Source organism: Phyllostomus hastatus, unplaced genomic scaffold (genome assembly GCF_019186645.2).
Source record: "Phyllostomus hastatus isolate PE091 unplaced genomic scaffold, TTU_PhHast_1.1 phas_contig_948, whole genome shotgun sequence".
In the NCBI taxonomy this organism is placed as follows: domain Eukaryota; kingdom Metazoa; phylum Chordata; class Mammalia; order Chiroptera; family Phyllostomidae; genus Phyllostomus; species Phyllostomus hastatus.
In genome coordinates this window covers 2,772,725-2,793,015 of record NW_025333993.1, presented here as the reverse complement: position 1 = coordinate 2,793,015, position 20,291 = coordinate 2,772,725, and the positions used below count along the sequence as shown (strand labels likewise).

The window sequence follows — 20,291 nt, the reverse complement described above, 5'->3', positions numbered from 1 at the left end:
TGTTTTATCCGCCCGGCACCTTGTTTCTACCCAGCAGCAGTGCTGAGCTCTCACTTAACTGTTAAGGGGTAGTTCCATTTATGCAGTCCTAAAATTACATTCGGCCCTTTGAAGGCACCCACGAGGCTGATGAGGCCCCCGGCAACAATGCATTTGACACCCCTGGGTTATAGTTTTATATTTTACATCTGTGGTCCACTTTGCATTAGTTATTATGTAAACTGGGAGGTTTAGGTCGGGCTCATTTTCCTGCCTGTGAATGTCCAGCTGCTTCGGCACCGCCTGTTGAAAAGACCCCGCCCTCCATCGAATGCGTCTGCGCGCTGGCCAGAGATCGGCTGTGCCTGTGTGTGCGCGGGCATGATCCCGGGTTCCCGGGCCTCTGCGTCCGCCCCTCAGAACGTCTCCAGCATCACGAAGTCTTGGTGGTTGCAGCTGTGGGATAGGTTCTCAAATTAGATCGGCAACGCCCCCCGTTTTACCTTCTTTGCCAAAACTGTTTTAGCTATTCTAGTTCCCTTTTAGTTCCATATAAATGTTAGAAAACCTTGTCTGCTTCTACAAAGAAGATCTGCTGGGGTTTTGATAGGACTTGTGTTAAACCCGTCTATCACTTGGGGAGCACTGACTCCTTTGCCCCGTGGAAGCCTCCAGCTAGGTCTCTGCACTGATTCGTGTATTCTCTAACTTCTTTCCTGGGTGTTTTGTGGTTTTCAGCATGCCCCTTCTGCATAGGCTTTGTCCTGATTGCACCCAAGGTGTTTTTTTTTAAGATTTTATTTATTTATTTTTAGAGAGAGGGGAAGGGAGAAAGAGAGGGAGAGAAACATGGATATGTGAAAGATTCGGCAATCAGTTGCCTCTCACACGCCCCCACTGGGGGACCTGGCCTGCAACCCAGGCACATGCCCTGACTGGGAATCGAACCAGCGGCCTTTCGATTTGCAGGCCAGCGCTCAATCCACTGAGCCACACCAGCCAGGGCACACCTAAGTTTTTAAGAGTTTGCAAATGGTACTGTGGTTTCGTTTCAGTGTCTCTATGACCATTGCTCATATGTGTAAATACGTATGTTTATCCGATTACGTATGTTTATTTTATATCCTGTGAACTGCTGAACTCACTTATTAGTCCTGAGAGGGTTTTGCTTTGTTTTGGTTTTTTTGTAGAGCCCTGGGAATTTTCTATGTAGACAATTAGGTCATCAGCAGAAAGGGAGTTTTATTTCTTCCCGTCAGCTCCCACGCCTTCCACTTCCTCTTGTCGCCTGCTGCGCCCGCCGGCTGGCAGGCCGGCACTGTGCGGAGCGAGAACGGGAGAGCGGAGCCCGCGTGGCCGCAGTCTCAGGCGAGGGCGTTCCGTCCTTCACCGGCCAGGACGACGTTCGCTGGTGGCCTTTTGTCGGTTCTTGGTCGACTTGAAGAAGTTCCCCTCTTTCCCTGTTTTTTGAGGGTTTCGTCATGGCCAGGCGTTGAATTTCGTCAAGCACGTCTTATGAATTAATTGATATGATCGTTTGAGTTTTTTCTTCTTTAGCCTGTAAATATGGTAGATTACATTGATTGATTGATTTGGGAATCTTGAACCAGCCTTGCATCCCTGAAACAAACCCCACTTGATCTCATTTAAACCCCACTTAAATACATACTTATTTTTATCTATTGCTGAATTCCGTTTGCTAATATTTTTAAGGACTTTTACCTTGGTTTTCATGAGGGATGTTGGTCTGTAGTTATCCTTTTTTTTGATTGTCTTTATCTGGATTGGGAATCAAATGAATACTAGCTTTGTAAAATGAATCAGGAAGTGTTTTCCACTCGTGTTCTTTTTTCTGGAAGAAATTGTTTAGATTTGTGTTAATCCTTCTTCAAATGGTTGGTGGAATTCTCTAACGAAGCGTCCCGCCCCTGGAAATATCTTTGGGGGAGTTTTTAAATGTGAAATGTAACTTCCTGAGTAGTTACAGGCTCGTCAGCTTGCCCGTTTCATAATGGAAGAGCGGGGTGGTTTGTGCTTTCCTAGGCGTCAGCCCACGGTCATCAGAGATGTCCGAGTTCCGTGCGTGACATTGTTCGGAGCGTTCCCTTTGCCCTCGCCATCTGCAGGGTCTGTGGTGGTGCTCCCTGTTTCATTCCAGTGGTGGCAGTCTGCGTCCTCTCTCCGAGGTTCTCCGTCAGCCTTCCTAGAAGTTCGCCAGTTTATTGATGTTTTATGTAATCAGCTCTTCCTTTCATGGGTTTTCTAGATTGTTTCTCTGGTTTCCATTTCATTGATTTCTGCTCTTTCTTATTTCCTTCCTCCCGTCTGCAGCTGCTGTGGGTTTATTTTGCTCTTCTTTTTCTGGGTGGGTTCTTAGATTATTGGGTGGGGACCGTTCTCTCTTCATGGAAGCGTTTGGTGCTGTGAACGACCCTCTCGGCATGGCGCCGTCTGTGTCTCACGGCTGAATTTCGACGTGTTGTGTTTTCATCTTCCTTTGGTTTGGTGCCTTTTTACATTTTCCCAGAGGAGGGCTTCCTCTTCGACCCGTGGATTACTCAGATGTGTGCTGTTTAGTTTCCCAGTGTGTGGCGGTTTTCCTGCTGTGCGTCTGTTACCAGTTTCTAGTTTGATTCTCTCGTGGTCAGAGAACATGCTCTACATGGTTTCAGTTCTTCACGGTCTAGGACGTGATCTGTGTTGGCACATGCCTGGTAGACACCTGGAAGAAAACGCCTGTTTCACTATTGTTAGGTGGAGTAGTCTATAAATGCCAGTTGTTTCACGGCCTTCTAAATTTATCTCACGACCTCGAGGTCATTGACTCTTGGAGGTTAAGGCTATGTTACTTGTGCCAGAGATTTCCGCACAAGCGATCTGAAGTCCGGCTGATTCACCAGGGAGGCAGGTGGAGCCTCTCCCTGCTGGTTCTCACCAGTGCGGTCACGTCTTTCTCTCCCCAGCGGGTGTGGGCCCCCCAGAAGCCCAGGGCCTTGGGTCAGCGGCAGCTCAGCACCCGGCTCCGTGCAAGTGTCCCTGACAGTTTTACTCTGATCGTGGCGAGGGATGTAACCCAAGGATGTTTTCCTTCTGCTCGCCCGAGTCATGGAATACTTCACTCAGAGGGAGCCTTGGGAACCTTCCGTTCGGGATGAGTTCTCAGGAGGTTCATGTAGATGGGTTAATTTCCTAAGTTTTTAAGTGAAATTAACATATGTTTATTTTTTAAAGATTTCATTTATTTTTTTAGAGAGAGGGAAAGAGAGGGAGAGACAGAGGAAGAGAAACATCAATGTGGGGGAGAAACATCAATCAGTTGCCTTTCCCATGCCCCTGACTGGGGGGGGCCTGGCCCACAACCCAGGCATGTGCCCTGACCAGGAATCGAACCAGCGATCTTTCAGTTCGTTGGCCAGCGCTCAACCTACTGAGCCACACTGTACAAATGTGTAGGATACAGAGAAGCAAAAAGAAGAAAATAAAATGTGCATATAATCTTACAGCCAAAAAATAACTACCGTTATTATTTTGGAGTATATCCTCCCAATGTTTCCAAAAATGGGATTGCACTGGTTTACAGTCTTTTTTCTGTTTTTGCTTTAACAATAGACATGACCATTTTCCGAGATATTATTTCTGAGAGCAGCACGTGATTGCGCAGCACAGGTGCGCCATCGTGGATTTGGTGCCATTTGAAGGGTGTGAGGGTGTTAGTTTTCGTCTCGTGAAATACCACTGACAGGCATCCCTGTGCACGTGTGTGGTTATTTCCTGGGAATGGGGACACCAAGTCAGGGAACGTGTGTAGCTCTCAAGTCCTGTTGCCCAGTTGGAGTACTGGGGTTTTCTGTGTGTGTTTGGGCAGGTTTCTTTCGGTTTCGGTGAAGGGTTCGGCAGAGAGTCAGCACAGACCCCACGGAAGCGGGACCCAGCCTCGGGGAGGCTCTCAGTGCGCTGGGGCCCGAACTGGCGGCCAGCTGGGGCCAGGAAGCGATCGCCGCCTTCCCGAGAGCGTAGACCTGCTGGAGAAGACAGGTCTTCGAGCATCCACTCCTCCCTGCGAGGTATCTGGCTTTGGGCCAGGCAGGAAACAGGAAGCCAGGCAGGGTATATTCAGCCTGGGAACTCACCCTCGTAAAACCAGTCACCCAGCCCGGTTTTTGCGTGCCAGGCAACAAAGGGGCCGACTTTCACCTGCTTCCGCTCCCTGGACCGCCGTGAGAACCCCCCGTCTTGCACTTCAAATATGCCTTGAACTCTGTCATAGCAATTGCCCTCATAAAATGCACCAGGTCACTGCAGGAAAACATCCTCCATTTAGAGCCCTGACCTGCCTACGTTTTATAGCTGGTGCTGACAGCCGTGGCCGCTCTGCTGAGAGGCCATTGAAAGACAGGTGGGCAGCCTGGGACGGTCCAGGAGGGAAAGAAAGAGCATGTGGAGGTGGGTGGAGAGGGCCAGGTGCTGCCAGGGGGTCAGGGCCTCGGTGCAGGTGAGGCAGGCCGCTCCTCCCCGAGCCGTCGGCGCCACGGGCCCACAGCACGCGGACTTGGGCTGCGCTATTCCTCGGACCCTGTCCTTCTTCCATCTGTCTTTCTCTTTTGGTCTGTAGAAAAAGAAGAGTTAATCCAGAGCGTGCTGACCCAGGTCGCAGAGCAATTCTCAAGGTACAGACTCTTCAAATAACATAACCTCCGGAGGTGGATGCTTGTTCTTTTTGTCACAGCGGCGGCCTCTCCCCCGAGGCCCTCTCAGCCGGCAGACACCTACCTGCAGGAGCTGCCTTCCTAACTCAGTCCTCCCGTGACCTCTGTAACTAGCCACTTCGGTGGGGGCCAGGAAACACTTGCCTCCTATCACAGGCCGAGTGAGGTGGGCGCTTTGGGATTGAGAGCTCGTACTGCCGAGAATTGTCTCTCCTGGCTCTTCGGAGACTCAGAGTTCAGTCCACAGGCATCGCCACCATTTTTGAAACTGGCTTTCTCACGGAGATGCTGTGCAGACGTGGGTCCCTTTCATCCTGGGTCACCCCCCACTGCTGGGGTCAGTACTTGCCATTTCCCAGGCCTGCCCCAGGGGAATTCACACAGGGAGAAGGCCTATGGGTGGTGCTTTCTTAAAGCCTAAGATTTGTTTAACTGAATACCCCGGAGAGGGCTCACCAGGTCCCCTGACATGGTCTGTGCCCAAGGGCAGGGCTGTCCCAGCTGAGAGCAGAGCACCCCCTCACTGTCCAGTTGGGGAAGGACACCGCCCTTCCCCAACGGCAGGGTACTGCCATGTACCTTGGGGGACATGCACCCTCCAAATAGTCTGAGGGTATCTCTCTTTCCTCCCTCCCACCTCCAGACCGCGCAAGTTTCCTTAAAAGCGCCCGCGCCTCACCTGCCCACCTGCCTGCCTCCTCCGCAGCACTAACTGCACCGCTGTTGGCCGAGCCCCTTTCCACTTCGAGGGTCTTGTTATGACGTACGTCTTGTCTTCTTTTTTTTATTCCTAGAGCATTTAAAATCAACGAACTCAAAGCAGAAGTTGCAAACCACTTGGCAGTGCTAGAGAAGCGTGTGGAACGTGAGTGGAGCTCCTTTCCTTTTGCTTCCGTGTCTTCGAACTTCTATGTAAATTGACCTCCTCAGCCGGTGGCGAGAGGCGAGGGGAGTGTGAGGTCTTTTCTTTGTGAAGCGCCTAGAAATGAATGTTGACAGACAGGCTAGACCCGAGGCTGATCCCAGTTTTTGAAAAGTAGCGAGTACACGGGAACATGTTACAGTAAGGGCTTGGGCAGAAAACACTCCTCATTTATACCCTCTGCGACAGCGTGGTTGGAACTGGAGAGCATTATGCTAAGTGAAATACGCCAGGCGGTGAAAGACAAATACCATATGCTCTCACCTTGAACTGGAACGTAATCAACAAGAGAAAAAAGCAAACTAAATAGGACCAGAGTTACTGAAAATAAGAATGATCTGACAATAGCCAGAGGGGAGGGGAGGGGAGAGGGGACCGTGGGGAGGAGGGGTTTCAGGAACCACTGTAAAGGACGCAAGGACAAAGCCAACGGGGAGGGTGGGAGCAGGGGAGGGAGGTGCGGTTGGTTGGAGGGTGTTGGAGGAAACACAGACAGCTGTAACCGAACAACAACAAAATGATGTAAAAGAAAGCACTCCCCCCGGGCGGAAGGAGAGCAGGAAGGCCGCGGTCTAGGCCCCTCAGGACCGGAGCTCCCGCTGAACCCCCGTGTGTCTCCTTTCCCATGAATGAGGGCGCACCGACCTGCGCAACCTGCAGTTCTGGGGGGATAGGTCTGCTGTCACCACCTCCCGCTCCCCTGCCCACCCGAGGGACAGCGGACAACCTGCTGGAAAGCGAAGAGTCGACTCAAGTCTTGATTCCGTGACCAGAAGCTAAAAATCTTGGGGGGGAAACAGCTTCACATCACGCGTCCTTTATGTCCTCGTCCACAGGTCAGGAGCTGTGCTGGAATCCTGTGTGCCTCGTGGATCCCCATCCCGCTCCCAAAGTGGTGGGGGCGGGGCGGGTAGGGGGCGGCGCTTCGTCAATGTCAGGGCAAAGGGTGGCGGTTCAGAGCCCCGCGTCTGTGACCTTGGAGGATGACTAAACAGAATGCGGACTCAAGGCCGCCGGGGCTGTGGCGGCACCAGACTCTAGCCTGCTGATTCACATCCTGAGGACTTTGCTAAGGTCGCCTTTCATTATCGTACGTGAATTGCTTGGGTTTTTAGGGTCATGCAAAGAGCAATTCACCTAGGTCACTTGAAACGTGATTCACACAGCCCTACTTTTCAAAGGGCGTTGACATTTTTTAAAGTCCTCTTCGCCGTGCCAACTTCAAAACAGTTTCCTGTTCCCCCCGTGGATGATGGAGAAGCCACAGAGAGATCAGCGCTGTGCTCAAGTTCACTCAGCACATGAGAAAAGTGAATAAACGTGGGACCAGCGGCTCTCTCTGCCTGCTGCCTGCCCTTCTGGGACAGGTCGGCATCCTCCACTTCCGGCCGGGGTCCCCCCCACCACCAAGGAGGCCTGAGAACGCCGGCTAGGAGGCAGGCTGCCTGCAGCTGGGCATGCAGCAGCAGCCAGAGACCACGGTTGTGGCTGCGTTAAACAGAAAAGGGCCTTTCCCCCCAAGGATTTTGGGGAGCTGCCATGGCGACCAGGAGGGCTCAGGAACAGGGCCCCGCTATGCCACAGGAAAGACGCCCCAAACTCCAGCTTCGAGGACTCCGTGAGGACACTGAGCGGCTGTGTCTGAGCCCCGCCCGTGTGGTGCCCGCGGCAGCACCCCGCGCTCTGTTCTCAGCGAGCCTCGGCTCCCGCGCCCACTGCCACAGACATCGGGCTGCTTCTCCCCGCGTGGCCTGGCTCCAGATTCCAAGTCTGGACAGTGGGGGACCGTGTGTCCACACCCTAGGTGCAGGAGAGGCCGTAAAAAGTGCGTGAGTGTCCCGAGGCCGTCATGACCAAGTGCCACAGACTGGGAGGCTTGAAACCACAGAAGTGAATTCCCCCACAGCTCTGGAGGCTGGGAGTCCAAGATCGAGGCATCTTCAGGGTCAGTTCCCTCTGGAGTCTGAGGGAGAGTCTGTTCTAGGCCGCTTCTAGCTGCGGGTAGCTACCAGCCACCCTGGGCTCATGGCCAGACCACTCCAAACTGTCTTCGCGGGGCCTCTGTCCCCTGCGTTTCTGTGTCTCAAGTCCCCTCCGCCGATCTCTTTTAAGGGCACCTGGCTTTGGATTTAGAACCCACCCTAGTCCGAGATGATCTCATCGCGAGAAATCTGCCAAGAACTGTTTTCTAGATGAAGTCCCGTGCACAGCTCTGGGACTGGGGGTGTGAGCACGTCTTTGGGCGGGGAGCACAGCTCAGACCCCCGCGGTGAGCATCTGGCGTTTCCGCCTTCTGCAGTGGGAGGCGCGCTCGGCTTCCCACCAAGCCCCGCCGAGTGGGAACCTCCAGACACGGGAAGGGGTTCAGCCAAGGAACACAGACAATGAAACACGTTTGCTGCCGAGTTCCCGTCTCCATTTACAGAGGGGAAGGTCACCGTCGGGCGTGCAGATGTCCGGGGGCAGCGGGAAGGTGTCCCCTGCTCTGCCTCCTCCCCTCCCTCTCCCGCCCTCTGCCCGTCTCAGCTCCCACTCCCCACACGGAAGCCGGCCCCAGAGCCCACCGTCACTTGCAAACAGGCCAGCGGAAGAGGCCAGGAAGGAGTTTTCAAAACCCCTAGAGAGAAACTGTGTTGACCTCCACCTGGGCGGCTTCCAACGTCTGGCCGCGGGGACGATGATCGGGCCAAGAAGAATTTTTATTTTGCCTTCAAGCACCATGCGAACTGAGGACCCTTAAAGGGCGCGGCCCATAGGATCTTCTCGCCCGGCCCGTCGGAGCCCCAGAATTCAGAACTGCCTCGTCCGTCGGCGGGAGGGCATCTGCCCGCAGGGCCTTTGGGTAAACCGCAGAAATCCAGCAAATTAGCATGAATACCTGAAGAGGCCTCGCCCCGTCTCCTCCACGCCCAGGCTCGCCGCATGGGTAGAAATCGCTGCTGTTTTGGCCAGCCGCGCGCATTTCCAGCACCAGGGTGCAGGGTGCAGGGTGCAGGAATGCCGGGGAGGGAGCTGGCCTCTCCCGGGGGCAGGGAGGGGGCGGGAGCGGTCTAGGAACGGTGGGCTTGACAGCAGGCCCCCCAGGACCCCGCTCTGGAGCCTCTGCTCCAGGTAGCCCCTGCTTCCCCCCCCCCCGGCTGCCCACCTGTGGGAACACACACAGACACATACACGTCCATACACCATGGCCGTGGGCACACGCGTGTGCACTCTGGCGTTCACGAGCTCTTTTCTGCGTCTCGGGGTGGGGAAGGCATCCAGCCGGTGCCGGCCACCTGCGGGGAACCTGACATGGTTTGGCTTGTTTTCAATGGAATTTCCTGCTTCTTTCCCACCTTCTCAAACACATGCTTCTTCTGAATCCAATGTAAATGTTTCCACTTCCTTCGTTCACGTTAAAAGCTTCTTTTCCTTTCCCTGTAAGATGGTTGTCACCTTCAAGGAGTCTGGGGTCCTGCTTAGTTCAGAGATCTTTTGTAAACAGGGGACACTCCAGTCCGCACCTGTTTCCTGGTTGGAGATGAAGCATCATGGGGGCCCCACTTCCTTCCTTCCTTCCTTCCTCGCTTGCTGGACACTGGCCACTGCGCCGGGGCCCCTGCGGGTGGGCTCAGGGCTGCTCTGTGCCCGGGCCTGGACCGGAGCCTGACCACGGGGAGCGCTGGCCCCGTGGGCCATGCAAACAGTTCAGGAGACTCGACGCTGAAACCCAGCCTCGCTGTCCTCCTGTCACTCGGGAAATGTGCTGCATGCGAATTCTCACCCAAGTCCCTGGAGGAAGTGTTGAAACACGGTTCCCGTGGCCTTAAACAGCTCCAACTAGCTCTGCAGCTGAGGGAGGGCCTGGCCGCCCCCAAGGCCTCTTCCCCGAGCCCAGCGAGCCCGGGCAGGCCGGTGCAGAAGAGGTGCCCCTGCACCTGTTCTGCTGCTCCTGCCCACGCGTGAGGCCCTGTCCCCGAAGCCGGAGTCCCTGTCCCCAAAGCCAGAGTCTTTCTTAGAAAATCATCCTTAGAGGTCCCCTCTCTCTGCGGCCTGTGGCTTGTCCGAGGAACCACCTCTAAAGTCCAAGGGAGGACAGCCTGGCGTCCAGGGGTGCTCCTGCGAGTCAGTCTGCCCGGCCAGGACCCAGCCAGGGAGAATAAACCTCAGCCTCCTGTGCTGCATGGGGCTGGGGGGCCTCTGCTGTCATTTGGGTTTCTGGGCTGTGCCCACCTCTGTTTAAGGTTCAAGATGGACAGATAGGGCCACATGTGTGACACTGACATCCAGTGGAGTCCGTGCAGGGCTCTGTGGGGGAGGCCCAGCTCCCTGGCTGGGCTTCCTCCCTCCCTGGACGGAGTGGGCGGGGCTGCCGTGGGTCCAGGCGGTGGGCTGTGCAGCCTCCCCAGAGCAGCCCCATGTCTGCGAAAGGGGCTGGGAGGCAGGAGCCGCGTCTGCTGGTGCCCGGCCTACAGTGCGCTGGGTCGCCGTCTGGGCCCACCGCCCCACGTGCCGCTCTTCAGTTCCACGGCTGGTTGTTGTGCTCTTCGGTTGATTAATGCAGGACCTGCGCCATCTTGTTACTCACCATCCATTTCCTTGGCAACCAGGCCCTTCATAAAGGTAATTGCCCTGATGATGAATCTCTGGGATTCACGGTTAGGGAGATGATACTGTGTGGCCCAGGGGGCTGCGTTGTAACACCGCCCCCAGTCACTGGCCAGGGAGTCCGAGCTGCGTCCACTGCAGTATCAGGACGGTCAAACATCACGCACCCACAGACCCCGGGAGCTAGGCGACCCCTGACGTACGGATAATGGGGAAAAGCAAGCGAGAAAGCAGAACACACAGCGTGATCCCAATTTTGTTTTTTTTCACATTAAGACAGACAGTTAGAATGCATGGGGAGGGGGGGATGTTTGGAAGGATGCATGCCAATATATGCAATGTTAGACAGGTTGCTTTTTGTCCCAATAAGATCACAGATAAATGTTCAAATACTCTTCGAGACGCTCTGTATTTCCTGTTTCCTACAACTATCACACGTCATTTCGTATAAAATGATGTCGGAGACATAATAAATGTAACCGTGGACCTCCCCCACCGGGGGGGGGGTCAGCTCTCCCGTGGGCCCTACGCTGCGACTCCATCTCTCCCCCGTGTCTGTCCCGCCTCTCGGATCCGAGTCCTCGCCACACGCCGGGTCTCTCCTCCAGATGTGCCCTCTCTTCGGGATTTTCTGCCCTCGCTGTGGCGGTGAGGCTGAGGCCCGTCTGGCCACCCGTGTGGAATCGGCTGCCATCGGCCGACGTCCGTGTGTCCCCGGCAGACCCGCAGACACAGCTCCACGGTGGCTCTCCCTCTGCGGGGCGATCGCCCTGCAGCGTGGACCGAGGTCTGGGAGCCCCTGGGAGGCCACCCACAGCATCCCCCTGCCCGAGCGCCGACCGTGACGGCTGTGTGCCGACGCGTCTGTTCTGGGAAGAGGACCCGTGGCTTTCCCGGACTTCCCGGCGGGGTCTGCGACACGGGACAGAGTGCGGCAGAGCGCTGCGAGAGGAAGGGCGTGTGCTCAGAGCTCAGAGCGAGCAGAAACACACCCAGCGTCGTTGCCCCAGCGGCGGCAGTGCACCTGGCGTCGGCCACCGAGACCGCCACCCCGCTGGTTTGAACCACTTGCATGGAAGGCCCAGGCTTTGGTCCTGTGTCCTGGTACCGGAGGGACAGTGGCCCAGGCGTGGCACAGAAGGACGTCACCAGGACCAGATTTGGACGTCAGGTCCTCTGGATTCCGGTCCCTTTGGGCAGAAAGAAGCGGTGTTTTCACGTAGCCTTGCCCCCCCACTGCGCCCCGACCCTGGAAACGTGGAGAAAACCTGCCCGGGGAGGGGAGGTTGTGTTTCCAGCCGGCTTCCCCGGCGCGGTCCCTGGAGAGCTTCCCCGGCATGCGCTCTGGGGCCAGAGCAGCACTTCCTGGGGGGCAGGAGGAACTGCCAAAGTCTCTAAGTCTCTCCGTTGCTTTGTTTTCCTTAGAAATCTCAGCGTTTTATTTTTAGCCGTATTCAGATCCACGCTTGATGAAAAGGGGAACGGAGTGGCATCGTGGGCCGCGTCTTTTTGCATAAAAATTGAGGTGTGATTACAAAGTAACAAAGCCAATCTTTTCTATTTCTTGTGAACCACTCTAATCTAAAAGCCTTTCCAAAGCCGCCTGCCTCGGGGCAGCATTTCTGGGGCGGAGTGAAGGTCTGGAAGTTGAACTTGGGCTTGGAGACCTAAGCTGCAGCTCCTTCTTTGATGAGAACCTGGCTTTTCCGGCCAGGGCTCTGCCCTGGGGCTCCAGGGATGCCCTCCTGCCCACGTTCTGTGCGCCCTTAACGTGACCTGGCAATTTCCCACCCTTGCAGGGGTTAACCACCCACGCCCTCCCCCCTCACCCCCAACTGCTCCCGTCTCAACGAAACGTTTGTCGTGGCCATTGCTGGGAAGTTGCTGGTGGAGCCTTCCTTGCATTGTAGTGCCCTGGGGCCACACTCTGCCCCACCCCCCACCCCCGCCGCAACTTTTCCTTTCTTTTTGATTAGAGACTTCTCTGTCCCTTGCCCTCAGCTCAGGGGTATGAAGAAAGAAAGCTAGAAGTGGGTACAGGAAAAGTCAAGGTGCAGGGAGAAGGGACCTCCGTCCCACAGAAACCCACAGATGAGGGCCAGAGCCCATGCCTGGCCACGGAACAGGCCCAGGATGTTGGAGCTGAATGGGGGGAGGGGCCTGGGCATCAGCGGCCCCGGCAGGAGTGGGAGCCCCTGCACTGAGTCAGCTTTCCTGCCAGGGACATGGGCAGGTGGCCCCCACTTACCAGCCTCACAAGAGCCTCCCTGTGTATCCATGGTAACCCCTTGTCTCTCTTGGTCGCCAGTGGAAGGACTGAAAGTGGTGGAGATTGAGAAATGCAAGAGTGACATTAAAAAGATGAGGGAGGAACTGGCAGCCAGAAGCAACAGGTAAGGTCTGCGCTGCGAGAGCCAGCTGAAGGGTGGGGGAGGGCGGCGCTCCGCCTGGATGTGGGGGTGGGGTGGGGGTGGGGCTCGGGTCTTGGTTTTCCCAAAAGCACAGCTGGAGCTCTTGGGGGTGGGCGGGGTGGGGGGGGGAGCGCAGTCTGGAGGCGGCCCTGCTCTTCTGGGGATTTGCTTTTCAATGACAGAGCTTTCTTATCACAAAAGCGAGTTTGCAGCCTGAGGCTGGGATGCTGACTATGCATCAAGGGGAATAATCCTCCAGATCAAAGAGTGCGGATTAACTCCCCCACAGTGAAAGAAGTTGACTCCACTTTCAAAGACAGGGAACAGTCAAAAGAAAAGGCTCTCGGCTTACAGCGGACAAGTGTCCCGGTGCCCCAGAAGTCCCCCTCCCAGGCGGGCTGGAAGTCCCCCTAGCACGGAGCAGCAGGTCAGGGGAGGAGAGAGGCCTCCAGCTGTCCTGGACACAGAAGTCACTCGTCCTGCCAAACAAGAAGGGGGTCCGTCACACCATCACACATGCCCCCAGGGAGCCAAAATTCCTGAAAAAAAAAAAAAAAAAAGACCCCAGCCTTCATCACAGCCCCTTCCAAAGTGGGATTTTTGCACGGTAGGACCCTTGACCGGAACCATAATCACAGATATCACGTTTAGGGCAGAGGTGCCCACTCACGGCAAAGGTGACGGCAGCGTAGCCAGCGCACGGGGCACCCCCTGCGTGCGGCTGGCCGGAGGGCTCTGCTCTCAGGGACCAGCCTGCTCTGCTGGACTCTCGCCCTGCCTGGAGTTCCCACCCAGGGGACCGCGTGGTCATGACGTGGCCCCGCATCCCCGGAGCTCCACGCCACCAGGTGCGGCAGAGGCTACCGCCGGGCCTGCACAGGGTTGAAGGGGGACCGGCGAACCCCAGTGCAGCCCTGCAGATGCACCCGGCTGTCCCACAGAGTCACCCCACAGGTGGGCGACCTCTCCCTGGTTCACGGTGTGGAGTGCAGCCTGCTTAGGGAGGCGGTGAGGCTGCGCTGAAGGGTCTTCCGGGGGCAGGCGGTGAAGGGTCCCTGATGGTCGCAGCCCGGTCCCATGAGAGTCTGGCGGGGCTGGCCCTCCTCGGGTGGGCTCGGGGGCGACCTGACGGGCTCAGAGCCCTGTTGGCCTGTGTCCTACAGGGACCAGGTCACGTTCATGACACACTTTCTTCGCAGCTTGGATTTCAGGGGGTCTCACTCCGTTTGATTTGGGGCAGAGGAGTTTGCGACCACAGAAAACGGTGTGAATAGTGCATCCTCGCCGTCCTGTAGCAAGAGCTCTTTAGGGGAGAGGAGACGGCCCTTCTTGTGACCTCGTAAGAGCTGTGGACTTAGTTGTTCAGGGCAGCACCGGGGCTGGAACCTGGTTTGGCAGCTGGAAGGACACTCAGACCCTATGTGACCCTTGTCATGGCGTCACCCTTGGCTCCTGACTTACATGGTTCAGCTTCCCCCTTGCTGCCCCGGTGCCCCACCTGCCACATGCCAGACCTCCGTCCTGTGGCCAGTCCGTTGCCCAGTTAGCCAGGCCTGTCGGCCACGCTTTGCCCCGGCCCCTCCCAACAGGCCTCAGACTGGCCGTCGTGGCTGAGCACCACGTCCACCGTGGCCAGAGGGCTGTGACCTGATGTGGTGCCCACGGGGAGGGGCCACCTGGCACGGCTGCCCACCTGTCCAGGCCCAGGCGGGGCAGGCGGCCTCGGAAGGGGATGCGGGTGCAGCACCAGTGGCTTTCCCAGTCGTCCTCGGCGTCAGGGAGGAGAGGGTCCAAACTCGAGTCCTGGTGTCCAGCCTGACACTGAGGGCTCCAGGAGCCTGTCCTGTTGGCGCGTCAGCCCCGTGTCCGTGCAGCTGCTGAAGGACACCCCCCCCCAACAAGGGCGTGTCTCAGGCTGGGACCGTGTCCCCTTGGGTTCCTTCCCACCTCTGGGAGCAGCGCCTCACCCACCCACCCACAGGTCTCACCCCAGAGCCCATGTAACGCTTGGCGTTCGTCAGCCTCTGGTCCCTTCTCAAATGACTAAATGCCACCCCCTCGGAGCAGCCAGGGCAAGTCCGGAGCCCCAGCCCCGCTGGTCTGGCCCCTGCGTGTCTCGGGTGCCCCTGCTCCTCCCTCCCCCTCCCTCTCTGTAGAAGCCAGGAGGGAAGGGGTGGCGGGGGGCTGCTCCCGGGGGGCTTTCTGGTGTGCGCTGGTCCCACAGGTCCAATCGCAAGGGAAAACCAAGATGTCATGCCAGTTGTGTTCATTTCCTGCGGCTGCTGTAACAAATGCCACAAACTCGGGCTTAAAGCAACAGGAATGTATCGTGTCACCGTTCTGGGGGCCGGGAGTCTCCCATCGAGGTGTCGGTGAGGCTGCGCTCCCCCTGGCAGGCTCTGTCCCCGGCCTCTCCCGGCCCCGGGCACCAGCAGTCCTTGGGGCTCCCTGTGTCGAAGTGACATCGCTCCCGTCTCCGAGGCCGACTGCACGTGGCCGCCTCTCCTGTGTGCGGGTCTGCGTCCACATGCTCCCTCTTGAGGAGGACACCAAGTCACTGAGTGAGAGCCCACCCGACTCCAGGTGTAACTAGTTAGCCCACCTGTAACACCCCCATTTCCTAATGAAGTAACACCCCCAGATCTGGGGCTAAGACTTGAACGTGTGTCTTACGTGAGGTACAACTCAGCCCGCAACACACCGGGGGGCGGGCGCACCTGATCTCAGAGCACCTGGGAGGAAGCCGACCTGGGCCCTGGAGACAGGACGTCTGTCCGTCAGCTGCAGGGCACGCCCCGGGGCAGGTGGGGCTGAGCCGAGGGGCGGCAGGTGCGGGGGTGCTCACCGTGGTAATGCGGGGCCCTTCTGCACCCCCCCCCGCCCCCCGAGAGCACATTCTGGAGCTCACAGCTCCCTGATCCAAAGAAAAGACTCCCAGCGTCCTAACGGCTCCCGAAGGCAACATTCTCAGCAGACAGTTTCCGCAGCGTCCCACTCAGGTGACAGACGGGAGACGCGTCAGTGTGACTCTTCGATCAGCAACAGAGCCAGCTGGGGGTGGGAGCCGTCTCAACCATCGCTGACACGTTTAGAACCAAGGGGGCCGGGCTCCTGGGCTCAGGCTGGGTCCGGAGCAGCATCACCCGCGCCGGGCCCTGGCCCGGGAGCCCAGCAGCCCGCTCTGGGCCGGAGGGGGACAGCCCTCCCCTTCTCAGGGGGAAACAAACCCAGGAGCAGCACGACCTGCGGTCTGCGTACGCTCTGTGTCTGCTGACGGCGGGTCCCATTCCCGTCGTGCAGGGGTGCCGTGGAGCGCTGCGGCGTCCTGGGACCCGGCCTGTTAAATGCGACCCCCCCTGCACTGCTGGGCGCAGAAACTGCACCTCTGAGCGGCTCTGTCCCGGGCTGCCGACCCAAGCCTGCCTCTCCGGGAGGACAGAGAGAAAAAGGCCCCTGGCCGGGCGAGCCCCACCCTGTCCCCAGCCACCAATGGCTCACGAGCCTGAAGTGCTGACCCACAGCCACCCACACAGGGCCCCCCTGACAGGGCCTCGGGGCCAGGGTCTGCGCGCGCCAGACCCCTTTCCTCTCGGGGAGCAGCAGGCAGTGGCTAGCGGTGTCAGGAGGTGGGCAGGCTCACAGACACCCCCAGAATAGGCTGCACTCCCCCAGGACACTCGCCTTGGGGTTTCTCATTTTTCTCCCCCACGAGGAAAGAGGTCCAGCTGCCTGCTCAGATTTAGGGCACAGAGTGGAGCTTGCTGGGTGACCCCAGGCAGGCAAGGGCTGCAGAAACATGGGTGGCATCTGAGGGCTGTAGGAGTCTATCATCTCCACTTTATCCCAAACAAATGGCCTTGACCGCTGGACTGAGCCTCAGGGGGGGCGGAGGCTGAGAGCCCAGGAAATGAAGCAAAAATATGCCCCAAACAGAATGAAAAGGAAAGGCACCGTGTCAACTGCTCTGTCAGCTGGAGGATGCTGGTTCCCATGGCAACAGGGCGCAGAGGGAGCAGGCAGGGTCGCCCGGGGAGGTGGGGAGACCCTGGCACCAGTTGCCAGGCACCCAGCCGGCGCTCCCAAGGCTGGGGTTTCCGAGGAGGCGGCTGGATTCCAGCGGTCTCAGTGTCTTGCCGGGGAAGCGCCCGCAGCCCTGCGGGGAAAGGCACGCGAGGACTGGGGTTCCTAGGAAGGCGCCAAGAGCAGAGAGGAGGTGACGATGGTGCCGTCTGGTCGGTGCACAGACCGAGTCCCTCACCCTCAGAAATGTGCGAAGTGGGGGGGTTCTCCTTCACGGGGTGACAGTGCAAATCGTTCGCTTGGCACCTTTTCTCGGTTCATTCTGTGGCTCTCGTTAAAGCCTCTCCCCCCGGGGGCGGGGGCTGTCCTGAGCAACGCTGGTGGTTTTTGTGAGCACCACGGGGATGAGGGGAGGAGTGGGAGTGGCCCGTGCCCCGAAGTGATGCTGAAGGCTGTTTGCTCAAAAAGGGGAGGTGCGGCCTCCCCGGGCACCCACCAGGCCAGCCCGGTGAGGGGCGAGAGTCACCACAAGGACGGACGGCAGCCGCCGTGTCCCCAGTTACAGCCTGGGCACCGACTTCCCGGATGAGCGTTGGTGTGTAGGCATCTGGTTTTGAAGGACAAGTAAGGAATATTATGTCGTCGTCTTTTGTCGCTTGCAGCGCTGTGAGCGCTAAGTAGGTCACCTGGTCACCCACACCCAGCTCCCACGTCCGTCCAGAAGGCGCAGTGCAGCCCCGCTGCCCCCCACCCCACCACCAAGGGGCTCCTGCGTACTCGCCCCCCGGGCGAGTACGGTGGCTCTGCCGTCCGAAACACTGTTTCGTAACAACAGACGACTGGGCGATGAGCCCCTCTGTGCTCGGAGCTGTTGCTCGTGTCTGATTCTTAAGATGAACTCCCCTGAGCGGACACACGGCTTAAAGGGTGTGGATTTCTCCGGGGTTCCCCCTCCACGGTCTTCGGTGGCTCTCCCCGAATGTGGAACTTTATTCACGAACCACACAAGTTGCTGCTGCACACCGGCTGGCCCCTGCCCACCGGCCTGGGAATCTCAACGAGGGGGCGCAGACACCCCTACCCCCTCGTGCTCCCCAGCGGCGGGAGGATAGCGAGCATGTTCATGTCTGAGGACGTTAAGGTCCCCGGGTGGGGAGGAGGCCACAGAGTGAGTGGCCAGATCTCCTGGAGCAGCCCCCCCCGTCGCCCGGGGGGTGACCCCACAGGCTGGCACACCGTTCCCAGTGCCAGACGGTGGCGCTCCATCCGGAGCACACCTGGCTCCTTTGTTCCATTCTTATTGGCTGACGCTGACCTTGGGCGATGGAGACAACAGAGCCAGAGAGCAGATCCAGCTGTCAGGGTGTGTGCAGCGGGAAGAATCGGGCCCACCCCGGAGGTCTGTCCGGGGGCTGGGGTGATAGCTGCAGTGCGGCCATACCCTGGGGCACCAGAGGAGGGCTTGCTCTTAAAGGAGTTGATCTCTGGGAGGTCAACACCCACCGAGTGTGTGGTGGGTTAAGTGAGTAGAACTAGGTGGCAGCCTGGCCACTGTGGTGGCTCGGTTGGTGGGAATGACGACCCGTGCACCAGAAGGTCGCGGGTTCAGTTCCTGGTCAGGGCACATGCCTGGGGTGCAGGTTCAGTGCCCTCCCAGGGGCATGCGCTGGAGGCAATGATCAGTGTTTCTCTCTTTTTCTCTCTCTCCTCCCCCACTTCTCTCTGGAATCGATTTTTTTTTTAACTTTTAAATAATTAAATTAAAAAGCTACTTGCCAGAGAGTAAGCTTGTACAATTCCATCTTCATTTAAAAGCACAAGGGCTGTCCCTGCATGCCCGTGCCTGGGAGAATCTGGAAGGACACCCAGCAGCAGGAGGCATTTTCAGGGTGTGAGATTTAAGAGGAAAGAAGTGGGTGAAGTGGGGACTTAGATTTTTTTTTATTTTACTTTATCTACTTCCATGTTGTTTGAAGTTCTTACGGCGGAGTGCTTTGCTAATGGTTTCGGGAGCTGGTCTGCAATGCGGGTGGCGTGCCCCCAGCCCCCAGCGTCACCTGTGGAGGCCCAGTGGGGCCCCTGGGGGGTTGACAGTGAGACACCACTGGCTTCATGACTACTGTCCCACAACAGATGAGACCGGGAGGGTGTGTGGGTTCTGCTCGTGGTCTGGTTTGGGGTTTGGGTCGCTCGTGTTTGCTCTGAGGAGGTCCCCACCGCCCACGGGAACGCCGAGACCAGAGCAACGGACTGATCTTTGCTTTCCCCCCCAAGGACCAGCTGCCCCTGCAAGTACAGTTTTTTGGACAACAGCAAGAAGTTGACGCCTCGGCGGGATGTCCCCGCTTACCCCAAGGTAAGGTGCAGCTCTGCCTGGGAGGAGACAGCGGCCTTGTCCACAGCCCCAGGGCACAGGTCCCCACCCCCCCCGCCCCGCCCGTCCCGGCCACCCCGGCTATCTGGCCCCAGCAGGTCCCTGAGGTCCGCCTGTTTGTGAAGACCGCTCCTGCCCTGACCCCAGGCTGTGGGGCTGATGCGCCTGTTACTCTCAGGCCGAACATTTTTCTCCCTGACATTTGTTTAGCAAAAGCGGCCCCAGACCAGGATGTAAGAGCTAGGTTTTTAAGTAAATCTTTAAAAATCTGCTTTCTTGGGTTTCCTGTCCCTGAACAGTACACCATTGTTATGAGAAGTTCTGCTTTTCTGTCACAAAAGATGTCTCTGTTACGAGAGATCTCGGCCCCTGTTAAAGCAGCAGCCCCTGGGCACTGGGGAGGAGGGTCTTCAGCCAAGCTCCAAAGGCCACCCACCCGAACAGTGCCTTCGCTGATGAGTGAACAGCCGGCCAAACTGAAATTCAACACCCTCCAGAGCGAGTGTTCGCACCCCTGCTTGTTCGCAGGGGCCGGGGCCCGGGCCCTGCAGGGTGTCTGAGGGTTTCAGGCGGACTCTGGTGTATTTCCTGTGGGAAAACGTGACCCAAATCTCACGTTCAGCCCCAGGGGCTCAAGAGGCCCAGCTTAGGTCAAAACGAAAGGGTTTCAGTGCTCTCCTGCAGTTCCTTAAAAAAAAAAAAAAAATAGCAAATCCCCAAAACCTGGGGGAACACCGTGACGGTTTTACATCTAAAGTCATAGTTTCCGCTTCCCGTGGCGATGGACCCCGACTCCGGTGACCTGCAGAGCCTGCCTGGGCTCACGGGCGTCCCTCCAACAAAGAAAAGTAGCTTCCCAGCCCTTAGCTGAATTTATTTATACCAAGTACGTTTCTCCCCTTCGCTTCGCTCTGCCGTGTTTTTTCCGAGTCAAGGTTGAGCTGGGACGCACGTGCAGGGAGTTGGTCTTCTGCAGACGCAGAGCGCTGTGGGTTTGGACACGCCCGTGTGGTCGCGTCCCGTCCACCGCGGTCAGGGGATGGAGCGTTTCCGCCGGCCCCGAGCGGCCTCTCCTGCCCGCGTCGCCGTGCCCGGCGCTCTGGCCCTGACGCAGGCAGCCACCGCCGGGATGCCTGGCCCTAGCACTGGCCCCGTCCAGGATTCTTAACACAGTGTAGCCTTCCAGTCTGTGCCCCAGAGCCCCTGACGGGGGGGACAGGAGAGAACACCCGCCGCCCCCCAGAGGTGACCGGCCTCTGTCTCGGTGCTGAGGCTAACGCCGCCCGCTGTCC

The 20,291-nt window shown here is 57.8% G+C and overlaps 1 protein-coding gene across 6 annotated transcripts in view; it reads left to right on the top strand.

The window, feature by feature from the left end:
* PDE9A (phosphodiesterase 9A) overlaps window positions 1-20,291 on the top strand; it is a 90,610-nt gene that overhangs the window by 52,723 nt on the left and 17,596 nt on the right. For 4 of the 6 annotated variants that reach the window (XM_045852616.1, XM_045852614.1, XM_045852617.1 and 1 more), the window contains 4 exons: window positions 4,592-4,646; window positions 5,480-5,550; window positions 12,503-12,587; window positions 18,900-18,981. In XM_045852616.1, the coding sequence (XP_045708572.1) occupies window positions 4,592-4,646; window positions 5,480-5,550; window positions 12,503-12,587; window positions 18,900-18,981 (293 nt within the window). Of the gene's footprint in view, window positions 1-4,356; window positions 4,376-4,591; window positions 4,647-5,479; window positions 5,551-12,502; window positions 12,588-18,899; window positions 18,982-20,291 lie in introns of those variants that run through there. The other 2 variants (XM_045852618.1, XM_045852619.1) reach the window with 2 other exon arrangements.